The 16,006-nt window shown below is 37.9% G+C and overlaps 1 protein-coding gene across 1 annotated transcript in view; it reads left to right on the forward strand.

Annotated features, from left to right (window-relative positions):
* Nucleotides 1-645: 645 nt before the first annotated feature.
* Nucleotides 646-16,006, forward strand: part of LOC140157709 (uncharacterized) — a 46,770-nt gene continuing 31,409 nt past the window's right edge. Inside the window, exons 1-2 of the mRNA XM_072180950.1 lie at nucleotides 646-814; nucleotides 15,114-15,299. Coding sequence (XP_072037051.1) covers nucleotides 721-814; nucleotides 15,114-15,299 — 280 coding nt within the window. The 5' untranslated portion in view covers nucleotides 646-720. The remainder of the gene's footprint in view (nucleotides 815-15,113; nucleotides 15,300-16,006) is intronic.

Raw genomic sequence — 16,006 nt, forward strand, 5'->3', positions numbered from 1 at the left:
CCTAATACACATTTTATGGCAAAGTTGATATTTTTGGAATTTAACAGTCCTCGAAGTAGGCCTAAATGATGGGATTTGTTATCTTAGTGCCGGAAAGTGCAGGGGGGGGTCGGGCATTCTGAGCCTTTTTGTTGGCCTATAGGCCTACTTGGGTTGCAATTTCAGAAAAGTCTGATTTAGAGCAGAAAGGTGGGTTGATTTTTCTAAATTTCACCCAAAAGCTTTTTTTCATAATTGGGGCTAGGCCTATAAATTTGGGTAAATTTGCCAGTAGGCCTAATTTCGAAAATTATGATAGGCTGGGTCTCGTACCGGTATTTTTTATTTTTTGGCAGTCCAAGTTTCGAATTCAAAATAGCAGCTGCACATCCTACCCAAACCAAAGTCATGACCCATCAGGGTTTTTTTCCCCAATTGACTAGGTTCTTCTGCTCCTGTTCTACGAGTTGCGGACGAAATCTGTTATTGTCACACCACCTGATGAGGTCTCGAGGTCAAAGGTTTCATCGTCAGCTGGTTTATAGCATCATCTCTCTGTCAACGTTCATTGCTTTAACGTGAATAGTTCCATTACGGTATGACGCTGTAAGACTATGCGGCATTTCCCCGGCAGTCTATTCAAACATTGGAAATCTGTAGGAAGGAGTAAGATAAAGATGACCCTCCCCAAAACCTGACAAAAACGTGTTCTTTTGAGAGTTTTTGCTTATTTTATTCAACATGGATCGTTGCATACATATGAGCTTGAAAACTAAGAAACGATGGACAAATATTTCCACGGGACTATTCTTCCTTTTTGGTGGAATAGAGTATGGTAAGAAAGCTTAAAATCCAAATCTTTTGTACATTCAAATTTCAATGGTTATGACTTTATGTACGTACCATAGTCTACATTATATACCTGATATATAGATTCCTGTCATCTGATTGGTTGAATGTGCAGTCATTGAATTAACTATGCCCTCAAAATGAACTATGGACCGGTCCATGGAAATGAACTATGGACCGGTCACATGCGTCCCGATCAAACTGCGCAATCGCAACATCCACGCATCCATTCGGTATATAAAACAAATATTGACTGCTTTATTCGGGACATGGTTAAGATTATAGGCCCGCGGTTATCTCAAAACCATGATATGACCTCGGCTGCGCCTCGGGTCATAGCATGGTTTTGAGATCACCTTGGGCCTATAATCTTAACCATGCCCCTCATAGCAGTCAATATTTGTATACGAATGTATGGAGCCGGTACGCGGTATTGGTTTTTCTATATCAAATCATGGAATATATTTGAACGCATACATTTTTAAGATTTTGCATGTGTTGGACTTTGCATGTTTCATTTGAAGGGGGCGGGGTACGTAATTCCACAAAGCTAGTGTGTGAATGCATTTACAATGTAGGTATGAACTTAGCCTTAGGTGAATTCAAATTTTATATATCAAATTACAGCCCTCGAGTAAAGAAAGCCAAAACTGAAAACCGTTTTGTCATAGCACTTTTCGTAGCAAAGTTACATCTTGTCAAAGATTGACTTTCATCAAAAAGATTCAGCTGACAAAACAGCATTTCGGTGGTGTTTCTAGATCTTAAAACAGTGATAGTCTCATGATGATAGCAGCTTTCTATGTGGAACTGCTATCAAAATCCCTCGAAAATTCCATGTGCGATTATCTCTTCACAAAAATAAATCATATGTATAGGCCTACATGTATTTGGGTCAAGTGAAGTATAGACAACTTATCTAGGTTTCCTTGACCTATCTTTTCTTTTAATTTTCTTTGTAAAATATGTATTGTGTTTGGGCCAATTTGGCTGGCTAGCAAATGTGTTAACTGAGGTTTGCCTTTCATACCTAAAATACGCCCGCTCATGCGCTATTTGTGCGTTAAAGAAAACCTTGATCATCTTGATTATTGTGTTTAGGGCGTGGTCCAATCTTTTCATGTCCTGTTTTCTATCTTGCATTGAGGCCTGCCCATTAAAATAATGTTTCCAAATTTTGAGTAGTGTTGCTCCAGCGGTTTTGAATTCGATATCTTGTCTGCTTCTTGTAATATCCAGTGTTGTGCGGCCTTAAGTAAAACATCAAGTGCACGGTATAGTTATGCATCAATGATACGGTAAATCTTTGTTAACAACATGGCAGACATTAACAATCATTTGTGTGATTTGTGTCATTTGTTATCCAAGCTTAAGGTAGAAACATCGGCTACGGTGTCATGCACAGATTTGGTTTAAAATGATACAGGATGTGTAGTTGGGTGAGAAAAACTTGCCTGCCAAGTTTTAATTTTTGCCAACAAAGCGTTTTTGAGTTATGCCATTTTTTATCATTAGAAAGCCCCATTGACTTTGCACATAAAGTGGTTTTGACACTAAGCCTCGTTCACTAAAATTGGTAAAAGTTTGAAAATGGATACTATGTTTAAATATTATTTTTTCTCCTTTCTATCCCATTTATAGAACTGCTTTTTGGATCTTTTTATTACAAAAATGTTACCAAATAATATTAGTGACTTTTTTCCAATATATTGGTCAGTAATATAGGGGATATTTGAAGGTAATGTTAGTACTTGCTCAAATTTTCTTGATTTGATCTAGAAACACTGAGTGACTCAATTTCATAATTATTGTCTGAGCTAACCATAGGGCCAATTTTAACAAACAAGGTGTCATATGAAAGGTTATTAAATTTAGAAACTTTTCTCGCCAGCTTTTTTTAATAAAGTGTTTCTATTTTAAGTTATGGGTGTTTCTAGATTTCCCTAATTTAAAAATAGAAAAAATGATTTTTCTCAAAAAATAAACACTTTATCCAAAAAATCTGGCGAGAGAATTTAGATATTAGGCTTATTAACCACCCCACAAACTATGGAGACCATATCACATTCCCTCTAGGCTAGCAATAATTATTAGTAGAAAAAATTAGGGAATTTTCAAAAATAAAGAAAAACACAAGAATTGTTTAAATTTTCATGAAACATTAAAAATCAGTGGAGTAAAGACTTATCTTCAATTGGTTATATATTTGAAATGGATACATAATTCTGATTTGAAATAGTGGCTATTTTCCTGCATGGGTCTATTATCCGATGCTCCTACATTAAGTCCCGAAATTGGCGACGAGGATGAACAATTCCTACAGCGGAAGGTAAAGCAATATTTCCTCCATCGCCAGAAGCATTGTTAGGGTGAGTCGACGCTAAGAAATTAGAGAAAATAAGAGAAGAAGAAGACAAGAAAAATGGGTGATCAAGAAGCAACCGTTACAGTAGTCAATAGGAACTTGAAAATAGATCCATTTACACACTCGGTGGATGATCCCATTAGCGTTGGTATAGCATGGCAAGATTGGTTAGAAGAGATAGAAAGGGAGTTCAGATATTTCAAGATAACTGAGGCAGTAGATAAGAAAGATGCTCTCATAATTTATGGAGGCAAAGACATCGCTAGACTAGCAAAGAGTCTACCAGATCCAGCACAGGGTAATGAGTACGAGAAAGTGAGAGAAAAGTTGAATGACTATTACACTCCTAAGAAAAATAAACATCATGCCAGGTATCTGTTCTTGAAGATGAAACCTAACCCTAAGGAAACAGTTGTGGCATATGCAGCCAGGCTGAGAGAAAAAGCAACAGAATGTGAGTTTGGCGATAGCTACGAGGAACGTATTTTGGAACATTTAATCCAAACGATAGAAAAGCAAAGCTTAGTACAGAAAGCAATTAACAAGAAGTGGAACCTGAGCAGGGTTCGCAGGTTTTTGCCGCAGGTGGAAAAAACCGCGGTTTTAACCGCGGTTAAAACCACTTGGCAAAAACAGTTTTTGCCAGTTTTTGCCGGCAAAAATGGCAAAAACTAAAAAAAGTGATCTATAGTTCATTTTTTTTCATCTCAAAACAAATTATTAAGTTACAAAAATTATTTCCTGAGTGTAACAAGGTCAGATTTTGTAATTATAAATAACATATTAAGAAATTAAAGGTATGGGTTTTCATTGCTCAAGTGCATTTAACCGATATGTGGCAAAAATCAAATTTAAAACTTGTTCCTTTTAAGGACTTGATAAGACAAAAAACTATTTAATGATTCACTAAAAGTTTTGTGATACTGTTTATGAGCTTTCTATGTTACTTTTTAATATTTGAGTGACTATATGTGAGTTTTTGCCATTTTTTGCCATTTTTGCCGGTTTAAACCAGGCAAAAACTGGCAAAAACAGGTTTTTGCCAGTTTTTGCAACTTTGCCGGCAAAAACAGGTTTTTGCCGGCAAAAACCGAACCCTGAACCTGAGTCAACTTCTCAAGGAAGCAGGTCAACTGGAAGATACTCAACTGCAACTGAAAGAGATGGGTGCGCAGTCAAGGCGATGTCAAGTCAGCCAAAGTATCAAAGTACAAGAAATACCAGAGGCCATACACATCAAAGTACAAGAAGTCTTACCCCAAGCAAGGGACAGGGCAAGCATGCAAGTACTGCGGTAGAACCGACAGCCACGCTCCAGGTGAAAATTGTCCTGCATACGGGAAGAGATGCCGAAAGTGTAACAAGTATAACCACTTCGCCATATGTTGTGAAGCAAGTTATCACAAGGATACAAGCAAGAAGAAAGAAGAAACACAAGGTGTGAAGAAGAAACACAAAGTCAGAAAAGCGATCAAGATACGGAATCAACCAGTTCGATGATGAGTTTTTCAGAGAGTCAGCAAAACACTTAGTCAGACCGGTGAAGAAGATACATGACAATGACAATAGTAGGGATACAGTAACTGTAATGATCAATGACGTGGAAGTACAAATAGACCCAGATAGCGGTGCAGATGTCAACATCATGGATGAACACCAATACAAGGCATTCACTCACAGATCAGAGAATGAACAATTACTTACTGAAAGTACAGTCAAACTGAGTGCTCTTCAAAGCGAGTTATCAGTGAAAGGAGAGTTCAAAGCCGTGGTGAGAAACAGCACACAGGGAGTCAAGACCAAGTTCGTCATGGTTTATGGAAGAATAAATTCACCACCACTCCTTGGCAAGTACACACTACGTGATCATCTAGGCATGCTGGAGATAAGACCAGATGGATCACTTGGGAAGATAAATAACCTCAGAATTCCAGATGAAATTTCAAGTGTGAAGTATACAGCAAAGACAAGCGGATCATCAATCCAAGAAATCGTTGATGGGTATCCACAAGTCTTCAATGGAATAGGGAAAATTAGAGACATTAAAGGAGACAAGGAGATATGCAAAGCTGAATATGCAAGCTGGAGTGGCACCAGTAGCTCAGAAGCCGAGACAAGTACCATATTATTTGCAAGCACCGTTGAAGAAATGGTTAGATGACAGCGAAAAGCAAGAGATTTTTGAGAGGGTACCGAAGGCGAAGTCGGTAACGTGGTGTAGCCCATTGGTAGTCCAACCCAAACCAAGATTCAAGACAACACCGAAAGAAGATCTAGAGCCACACATGATCAGAGCAAGTGTTGATTTACGAGTACCGAACAAGTATATGGACGGTAACAGAATTTCGCAAGCAACGGTAGTGGAAGATTTTACGTACAAATTCCACAACTGTAAGATTTTCTCCAAGATGGATATGAAAGCAGGGTATCACCAGCTAATGCTAGATCCCGAGTCCAGGAAGGTAGCTACATTTAGTACACCATGGGGCAATTACAGACCGAAAAGATTAATTTTCTGAGCCAAGCCGTCACAGGACATGTTTGACGAGACCATCTTCAGGATATTTGGGGACATCCCAAATTGTCTGAACCAACGAGATGACATTCTGATTGGTGGAGCAACTGAAGAGGAACATAATGAAGCACTGAAGAATGTTCTGCAAAGAGCAGCAGAATATGGGATTACATTTAGCCCAGAGCAGTGTAAATTTGCGTGGACCAGTTGGAGTTTTATGGATACAAGTTCACAAAAGAGGGCCTAGAACCAACAGAAGAGAAAGTGAGAGCTGTGAGAGAAAGCAAACCTCCAGAGTCGAAGCAAGCAGTGATGAGCTTCCTCGGGATGGTCGGGTATCCTGCGAAGTTCGTACCAAGATATTCAAGTCTTACAGCACCACTGAGAGCTATCACACATAAGGATGCAAAGTTCAAATGGGGTCCAGAAGAAGACAGATGTTTCAATGAAATCAAGGAAGCAATCACAAGTGCAGAGACTATAGCGTTCTTTGATCCAAGGAAGCCTATCATAGTTAGAGCAGAGGCTAGTTTCCATGAAGGTTTATCAGCTGGCTTATTTCAAGAAACTGATAAAGGAGTTCAGCCTGTACACTTCATCAGTAGAACAATGGAAGATGCTGAGAAGAGATATAGTCAGACAGAGAAAGATGCTCTCGCCATCAAGTGGGCGAAGAACAGATTCAGAATGTACCTGTTAGGAGCACCAAGTTCAAGATCATAACAGCACACAAGCCATTAATTCCAATGTTCAATAAGGCAACTGCTAAGCTACCACCAAGAATTGAGAAGTGGGTTATGGATCTACAAGACATTGACTATGAACTAATCTATGAGCCAGGTAGAGATGAGCAAGATCCGTTAGACTTCTTATCAAGACATCCTTTGCCAGAAACAGAAAGCGAGGAAACAGAGCACATGGTTAAGCACATTGAAGAAGATCATGCAGTAGTGATAGATAGAATCAAAGAAGAGACAGCACAAGATGAACAACTGCAGAAGGTGAAGCAGCGAATCCTGAAGAATGACTGGGATTGTTACAAGAAAGATCAAGACATACAGCCATTCCACAACGTCAGATATGAGTTGTACATCGAGGAAGATATAATCTTCAGAATGAGTCAGATTGTAATTCCAAGAGTACTTCAGAGAAAGGTGATCAAGGCGGCACATAGTCTAGGACACCTTGGCATGACTAAAACCAAGAAACTACTGAGAGATAAATACTGGTTTCCGACCATGAACAGTATGGTTGAAGAGATTATAGGCCAATGCTACGAGTGTAGAGTTACAACTAAAGAACACAAGACCGAACCTGTCAAAATGACACCGATACCAGAGAAACCATGGGATGTTGTTGCGATAGATTTCGGAGGACCATATCCAGATGGACATTACAATTTTGTATGCATTGACAAGAGAACCAGATATCCTGAAGTGGAAGTTACATATTCGACAAGTGCGGAACCTACCAAGAAAGCGCTAAAGAAGATGTTCGCAACGCACGGAACTCCGAGAAGAGTCGAAAGTGATAACGGCCCACCGCTCAACTCACAAGCATTTGCAGATTTTGCAAAAGAAGAGGGGTTCACACATCACAAAGTGACACCGGAGCATGCTAGAGCTAATGGTGAAGCAGAGAGTTTCATGAAGATGGTGAATAAGACTGAACAAATTGCCAAGTTACAAGGAAGAAATAGCATTCTAGCTATGCAAGATATGTTAATTGGGTATCGCTCAACACCACACCCAGCAACTGGAATAGCACCATACAAAGCGCTCATGAACAGAAAAGTCAGAACAAAGCTAGATCAGATAATCACAAATCCTGATCAAGAAGATATTCAACAAGATATCAACAAGCGAGATCAAGATTACAAAGACAAAGTGAAACACCAGGCAGAAAACAAGAACACTAAACAGCATACATTTGTTGTTGGAGATTATGTATTGCTGAAGCAAACAAAGAAGACTAAATAGACAACAGCTTATGAACCAGCATTCTATGTTATTTATAGAATTGATGGATCATCTATTGCAGCCAGAAGAGTCACGGATGGAAGAGAGATATATCGTGATGCAGCTAGATTTAAGTTGGCAAATGCTGTAGTGCAAAACAGAGAAGATGAAGTTCAAGCTGAGTTAACGCCAGATTGGAGAGAACACATGTTGGCAAATATTCAAGCACCTGTTCAAGACATGGTTCAGCAAAATCAAGAACCACAAGAAACAACAGAAGAACCATCACAACTAACTTCAGATCCGGAACCAGTGGCTACGACAAAGACACCAAGGCTACAAAGGAGTCGACGGAAACCAGCATACCTGAGTGACTACGAAACCTGAGAATCATCAGTGCAAGATTGAAGATTGTTGGATGAAGAATTGTGAAAGGACACTGAAAGAACTATGAACTGTGAAAGGACACTTACTTCATCATAAAATCCTGAAAAAAATCAGGAAAAAAAAAAAAAAAAAAAAAAATGTGCAAATATTTTGGAATTTATTTTGTTGCTAAAATATGCAAATATTTTGGAAATTTCTTTAAAAGGAAAAAGAAATTTAGTTTTCAGGAAATAATTATTTTCATAATATTTTGAAAAGCCATCAAAATAACCAGAAAAGTGAAATAATCATACAAGAGACAATCAAGTTAAGTTGAAACTTACTTTCAGTTTATAACAATGTAAACATTGTGAAAATACACAATGATACATGTGAAAATACACATGTTTAAAGACTGAAATAAGAAATGTCTTGAAAAAACCCAAGACAAACAGAGACTTTAAAGAAAGCAGAACTTTAAATTACTTGCTGATTTAACAGTTAAAAGTTGAGAACATTTGAAGTTACATGTTAAACTTTGATACTTAAAAGTTATGAACATTTTGAAATTCAAACATTTATCAGTTTGAAGAACTTTTAGATAATCAAGCCAAGCTATTGAGAACATTTAACAAGACAAAACATTGTCTTAAAGCATCAAGAACTTTAAAACAGTATAGATATTACTGTTATTGACTATACATACAGAACCAGAATTTGGATTGTGAGATAAATGTATTTGGAACCAAATTTAAACAGGCATGTGATGTTAAAGTTAACATTTTGTTTGGAAGCCAAATTCTCATAAAAAGGGAGAAATGTAATATCCAGTGTTGTGCGCCCTTAAGTAAAACATCAAGTGCACGGTATAGTTATGCATCAATGATACGGTAAATCTTTGTTAACAACATGGCAGACATTTAAACAATCATTTGTTTGATTTGTGTCATTTGTTATCCAAGCTTAAGTCCCGAAACTTCTTCTTCTTCCTTATTGTATGAGTACAGATTGTCTGTATGCAGTGCGATATCTTGTCTGCTTCTTCTTCTTCCTTATTGTATGAGTATTATCGCACTGCATACAGACAATCTGTACTTATTTTTACTCTGGAACCCAGAGTAGATGAGTGTATTTTTGAAGTACAGTCAACAGTACTGGGATGATCCCCTGCTCTTTTCGAATAGCTTGTGACTTTCTTTAACGTGCACACTGCATTAATGTCAGAAATACATGTACACGGGACCGACGTCTTAAAGTGCCCTCCGAAGCACTAAGCAAGTAGAGTGAAGTGCTTTGCTCAAGGACACAAAGAGCCAGCCGAGCTCAGGCAGACCTCGGATTTGAACCTGTAACCCTTGGATTCACAGTTCAACACCTTAACCACTCAGCCACGCCACTCGCTTGTAGTATACTATCCAACTCCCCTTGGTGAAGGGGTAATTTGGATAGGGTTGGTGGTGCACACCGTCGACGTCCTATACGATAAATATAAATTCAATACTCCGTTGGTGAGCGACGGGCGAGTGGTAGTGAGCGACAGGCGAGTGGTATTTCACTGAACGCAAGAAAAGGAGTTCTATCTGATTGGCTAGCAATCGATCGCTTAGGTCGCTCAGTAGTCAACTACAAACTCATGCATTCAATTCGATTGAAATCGATTATTCTATTATTGACGAAGATAAAGAGCGTGATAGTGTGTCAATAATGTACATTGTATTGCACCTGGTTTTACCAGCATTCCTTTATAAAATAATTTTCTCAAAGAGTTGAATATTATCAAAATTTTTACCCAGGATTTCAAATTTTTACCCGCAAATTGCAGTTAAACATATCCACAGCAAAATACGGTCCTCACTAATTAGTACATTTAATTTCCAGTTAGTACATTTAAACGAAACCTGTGATTTACGTGACAACAAATAAAATTTTCTTACAATAGAAATATCATATGGGATACTGATATGGTAGGCCGCAACCGCCACAACGTGGAGCTGCTACGCGTAGCTGACTTTTTGTTCCGTGGAGCCAAATTGACCAATCATGTTAGAGTTTTTCATTACTCGGAGGTAAAACTGACCAATCAAGTACGACTTACTCATTACGTGAAGCTTAATTTAGTCATTAAGAATTTGCCAGACGAGCTTCAATGAAGTTGCAAGATATCCTCGGTCACGATAGTTATGATTCAAAAAGTAATTTATGAAAAGTACGAACCGACTTATTATTAAGATGGACATGCACTCACAAGAAACTCATACAGTATTGTACACAACTATATAGCTAGGCAGAGTGGTGGTAAACCATGCACACAATTCTGCGATCTGCAGTGTATCGCGGGAGCTGATTTGTACATCTTTGCGCGGCGTGGCCTCATGGAATTCGACCTTCAGCAAACCAGTTCGGATTTACTTTATATACTAGTAGTAGGCCATACATACTGTAGTTACGGTACTGCCCGCTTTTCCTATACACAATACTCAGTGCGCCACCATTGACGCGTGACCTAGTGTATGTTAGAAGTATTATGCCATTGCCTATATGACGTCACTGTGTAAAAAAATAACCAGTCAATATTTAAAGTATTCTCTGAAATTCTAGAAAATATAGTTTTGTAACATTTCCTAAATTTTTAGCTAATTTAGGTGTTTGGAAATATTGGTACTTTTGTGTTTTAGGAAGGATATGTAAACGACAGATAACACCAAAAAATATGAACAAATTATTTCTAAACCGTGTTAAGTCTGCAAACCATTATGCTTCTTATTTTCAAGAACGCTGGTTAACAATAAGCAGACTATTGTCTCATTTCGTAAACAAAAGCCCAGACAGTATTGTTACCTTGCGTTCGCTTTATAATCATTCACCCAACTGAAACTATAATACCAGCTCATTGTTCATTGCACAGGTAAAACAGACACAAGTGCAGTGTGTATTTAACCAGAGAAGATCTGATGTAACATAGTTGAGCTGTTTTCATTGAGTGTTATCTTGGTTTAATAGCTTTTAATGGGGTTTAAGTCCTTCAAAGGTCGTGGTGAATTCTACTGTAGACATGACTGCATCATGATTATTTTAAAGTCAACAACATTCAACAATATGATCACCGTGATAGTATGACAGTATCAGTACCGTGGGTGTCAGTGATCCTGGCCTGACACAGTAGACAAACAAACAAACAAACACGCCACACACATGGCATCAACTGGCTCCGCGTAATGAAAAGATCTAACATGATTGGTCAATTTAGCTCCGCTGTTTAAAAAGTAAGCTACTGCCAGTAGCAGCACCACGCCATGGCGGTTACGGCCAGCCATATACTGATCATGCGAAAATCAGAAACATAGAATAGAAACAGTGTGGCGGCTCTCAAAATCTCAAATTGTATGCATAGCCTGAGTCGCACGGCCTATCTCGAACAAAATAGCTCAAAATCACCATGCGTAGTTGTTGAAAAACGTGAGGATTTATCGTACTACCACGGCAATTTTTAACACGAAGATATAGGGATGTCGACGGTGTGTGGTGCGCTATAAGGTAAATTATTTGAGGTAGAGGTTTGTTACTGCTTGCATGAAGAGGTTGCTGTCATTGATGCTGGTGATGTGTTGAGGTACAGGTAGTACATTCCAGTCTCTTGTCGTTTATAGTGGTATAAATGAGTTCAGGAAATAGTCTTTATTGGTTTGTAATGGAATGTAGCTGCTGATGTTAGAGCGGCGTGAGAATCGAGTGACCGGGCAAAGTAGTTTTTGTACCGGGATTGCAAGGAGACCCTCCCGTGCCTTGTGGAAATTAGTGAGTCAAGCAATTTTCCTACGGTTAACTGTCTAGATTGGACATCATCTGTCACACTGCTGTAACGGCCATAATCATTCATAAAACCTAACAGCTCTCCTCTTAATAGATTCGAGCTTATCAATAAGAATTTAAGTATATGGGTCCCATATAGCGGCTCCATACTCAAGAATAGGTCTAATGAGTTATGTACGCTAATTGCTTGATGCGCCTGCTACATGGTTTCAAGTTTCTACGAACAAATCCAAGGGTGCAGTTGGCCTTTGCAGCAACGTGAAATATGTTGATTCCACTTTAGATCACTGGAGATGTCCACTCCAAGGTAACTGTGACTGTGACAAGAAGTGTGTTGTAGTTGATGACTGTTAATTGAGTACTCAAACTGACGTGGTGATCTGGACTGGGAAATCCTCATAACATAGCATTTCTTCTCATAAAATCTCATCATCCAGCGATTTTGCCACTCATTGAGTTTGTTGAGATCTTCCTGTAACTTATTGGCATCTTGCGGTCCTGTTATGGTGCGATAAACGATGCCGTCCTCAACGAAAAAAGGCGTGTAGATGACTGAATTCTGTGAGGCCGGTATGTCATTAATGAAAATTAAAAACCAGAGTGGGCCTGTCACAGTACCCTGGGGTACACCAGATGTCACTTTAATCCAGACTGAACTCTCTCTTTGCTCTCTCTCTGTCAGGAATGACTTGACCCAGGTGTAAAGCTTTCCTGTAATTCCATACTTGGCGTTGATATGGGACTTTGTCGAAAGCTTTTTCGAAATCCATGATAATCATGTCTGTTTGCTTGTTGGTATCAGCAGCGGAAGTCAAATTGGCATGGTGTTAATAAGCTGTGATTCACAAGAATGATGTTTCCGGATCCACTGATATGAGAAGCAGAAATGTGTGTAGCATGTCCTTCTGATATCAAATCATTTTGATTTTTTTTTAAATTGGGATATAATACAAATTTTATGGCAAATTATTAAAATTGATATATTTTTTATTTTTTTATTTTTGATATTTATCAGTCCTCAAAGTAAACTTTGTAAACCTAATTATGTACTTTAATGTACTTTTATCCCCCTATTTTAAGACCTATTTTACCCAAATGGTACATGTAGAAAACTGGAAAAAAACTGGCTAGCTACAGTTTCCCAATTTTTTTTAAAGAACTAGTTAGCTACTGTAAAATTTGATAGTTAGCATAATATGTGCTTACTATATATCGAGGGCTTTTAAAACATGCAAACATGAAGAGCCCCATCAACAAAAGTGTAAAGGGTTTTGAGCAAATCATTGATACACATAGTTATAATACGAACAAGTAAACCTGCAAATGTGTGTCTCAACCCCATTACCTCAGTTGGTAAAGCGACAGACTTTGGTACAATTTCATGTTTTCAAAAGCGCTCAATAGTAAGAGCACATGCTAACTATTGAGTTTTTACGGTATTACATGTAGTTTGTGTGATCAGTAAGGTTGGCTCATTATCTGTGATCTTTTTCATTGAAGGTTTTTGATTTAGTGATTAAATATAGTTTGATGTAACCATTACTCTACTGGATCATTGTTTATTTACTTTACTATTGATAAACATGGTGAACTTTGCTATCAGTCTTTACATTGCTGCATCAGGGACAGTATTAGACTGTCCCTGGCTGCATGCACCGATGGATACTTTGGTTCCTGTGACACTGATAAAGCATGATTACACATAGTAGGGCATCATGACTAGTGAGCAGATTATTATCAGGTCATTTGAAAGATCACATAAGGGCACACCAGTCAAGCATTACGCAATGCGTGACCTGCGTAAGTGTGACCTGTGTAAGTGTTGCGCCCAACTGGCCATATCAATACACAATGTTATGAGTCTCATTTTTTTCACCAATTTTAAGCTGAACAAACTAGTACAGTTAAAAAAAAAAAAATATAACTTTCATGTAGCAGGTCAAAAAAGTCTCATGCGAAATGCGGGTTTTATTTTTATTATTTTTTTATTATCCAGGTCTTCAAATGAAAAAAATACCTTTTTTGCTGCAAATTGGAATGGGAATTTACAGTGGGTGTCTCTGACACACACACAAAAAAATCATATTTCTTCATTCAAGAATATTTATGATCCCCTTTCAACAAAAAAGGTATTAAAAAAATGTGTGATGTTTTCTCCAGTAGTTTTTCACTATGCTAGTTTGTTGTGTGATGTGTAAATGGTTACTCCAGTAGTGTTTTATATTATTTTATGTGATTTTTTTCTGGTTTTGGGTTTTTTTTCTCTATTTTAATTGAAATTTTTTTCTAATGCATAAAATAAGCCGTCAAAAACATAATGTGGCGCTTACAGGAAACAAACTTGTTTCTTTTTTTGGCCTTATTAAAGCCATACTATATGATTTGGGGCAAATTTTAATTTTGTTATTCTTTGAAAAAAATTATGAAATAATATTAGTAACATTTTACAACTGTTCAAATGGTCAGGAAGGTTTTTTCTGGTAATTTTAAGCCAACATAACGAGGTACATTTAAAATGAAAGAAACCCCACACCTATCTTGGCCGCATACCTATAGACCAATCCGAGAAGCGTTTACTGTATTTGGCCCTCTATTGACGGCAACACAGATGTACCAGAGCGGAGATTTAATTCAGTAATTCAATACTCATGATTGTGTATTGAATATCACTGTTGTGTACAATTCCCGGGTATAATTCTGTATAGCACACTAAATAATGGATGGAACCCCCAACCTCGGGACACCGCAGTTTTACATCGGGGACACCGCAGTAATGGCGAAGTCGGATAGGTGTATACATGTAACTGTAGTGTTTTATGAGGGCTTTAATGTCTTTATTTTATTTTAATTTAAAATTGCTCTTTTGTCCCATAAACAATAAATTTGGCTGATTCCAGTTGAGACATGTAAATATTACAAATATGCCCAAAAAAAATCAAGTTTGAAAAAGTTTACCAAATTCATTAAAAATTGTACATTATGCCTTTTAATTGTTGGATTGTAATTTTGTTTTTTATAATTTGAATTTAACTTCACTTTTAGATCTTATACCAAAAAGAAATGTTATATCCTCTCTACACTTTTACACATACATGCAAGGCAATAAAAAAAGGTTCATTTCCTGTAGGCTGTGCATATTTGGGTTTTTGTACCTTTTGGTTTTTTTTATTTGAAAAATCCAGTAAAATTGTATAAAAAAAACCTGAAAATCTTTTATCAGATTCAATATTTGCAATTTATCAATGACCTTTTTTCTGTTTTTCTTTTGCAGCCATTATTATGCCTACAGTGTACCTGTACATCCAGGAATTAGGTGGCGATCCGTCCTTCCTTGGTGTCGTTTTAGCAGCATTCAGTTTTACTGGTCTTATAGCAGCACCTATCTTTGGAATTTTACAGGACAAGTACCACAACACTAAGTTTCTAGTCCTTTTTGCTAATATGTTTGAAATTATAGGTAAGAGTTTTTACTAATTTTTTACAATGCTGAAGCAGGCCTTATATGACAGGACCCCCGGGACAGGACCAGGAGCTAAAATGAGCTTCTGGTCCCAAAGATGGCTCCTGGTCCTACAGTTTGTAGTGAAAAATATTGAACTCACCAGGAGCCAAAACTTGGCAACCATGGGGCACACCGACATTGCCCGGTTAATAATTACATTATACAGCAGAGGCACTGAAATGAATACCCGGGATCGATACACGTGATATTCAGACGATAAATCTTTGGATACCGGGGTAGAAAATGATGAATATCTCCCGTAATTGATTTAGTCTAAAGAAGCCAGATTTTGTTCCTTGCACTTAAATATATGTGTTCAATGGAAATGATAGTCGTTAGCTTGCATCTTGAGAAAGAACCATTGCGTCTTGAACTCAAAAACTGACAAAAATATTCTGATTTTATATGTGCCGAACTATAGTGCAGTTGTAGGCTAGCTGCACTCACTGCAAGCAGTCTAAAAGCATATGACCATTGACCTCATAATGGCGTATACATGCTCACTCACACACAGAGAGGTCAATTACCAGGCTATTGTCAGTAGCCTTAGTCGGATGTCCCTCGGCTCATTATGCGTCTCAAAGGTCGGAACAAAATGGCCATGCGTGACTGTGGATTCAACCTACCATGGCGATTTCTGCCATGAAGATATCGGGGCGATG

Source organism: Amphiura filiformis, chromosome 7 (genome assembly GCF_039555335.1).
Source record: "Amphiura filiformis chromosome 7, Afil_fr2py, whole genome shotgun sequence".
Taxonomy (NCBI): Eukaryota; Metazoa; Echinodermata; class Ophiuroidea; order Amphilepidida; family Amphiuridae; genus Amphiura; species Amphiura filiformis.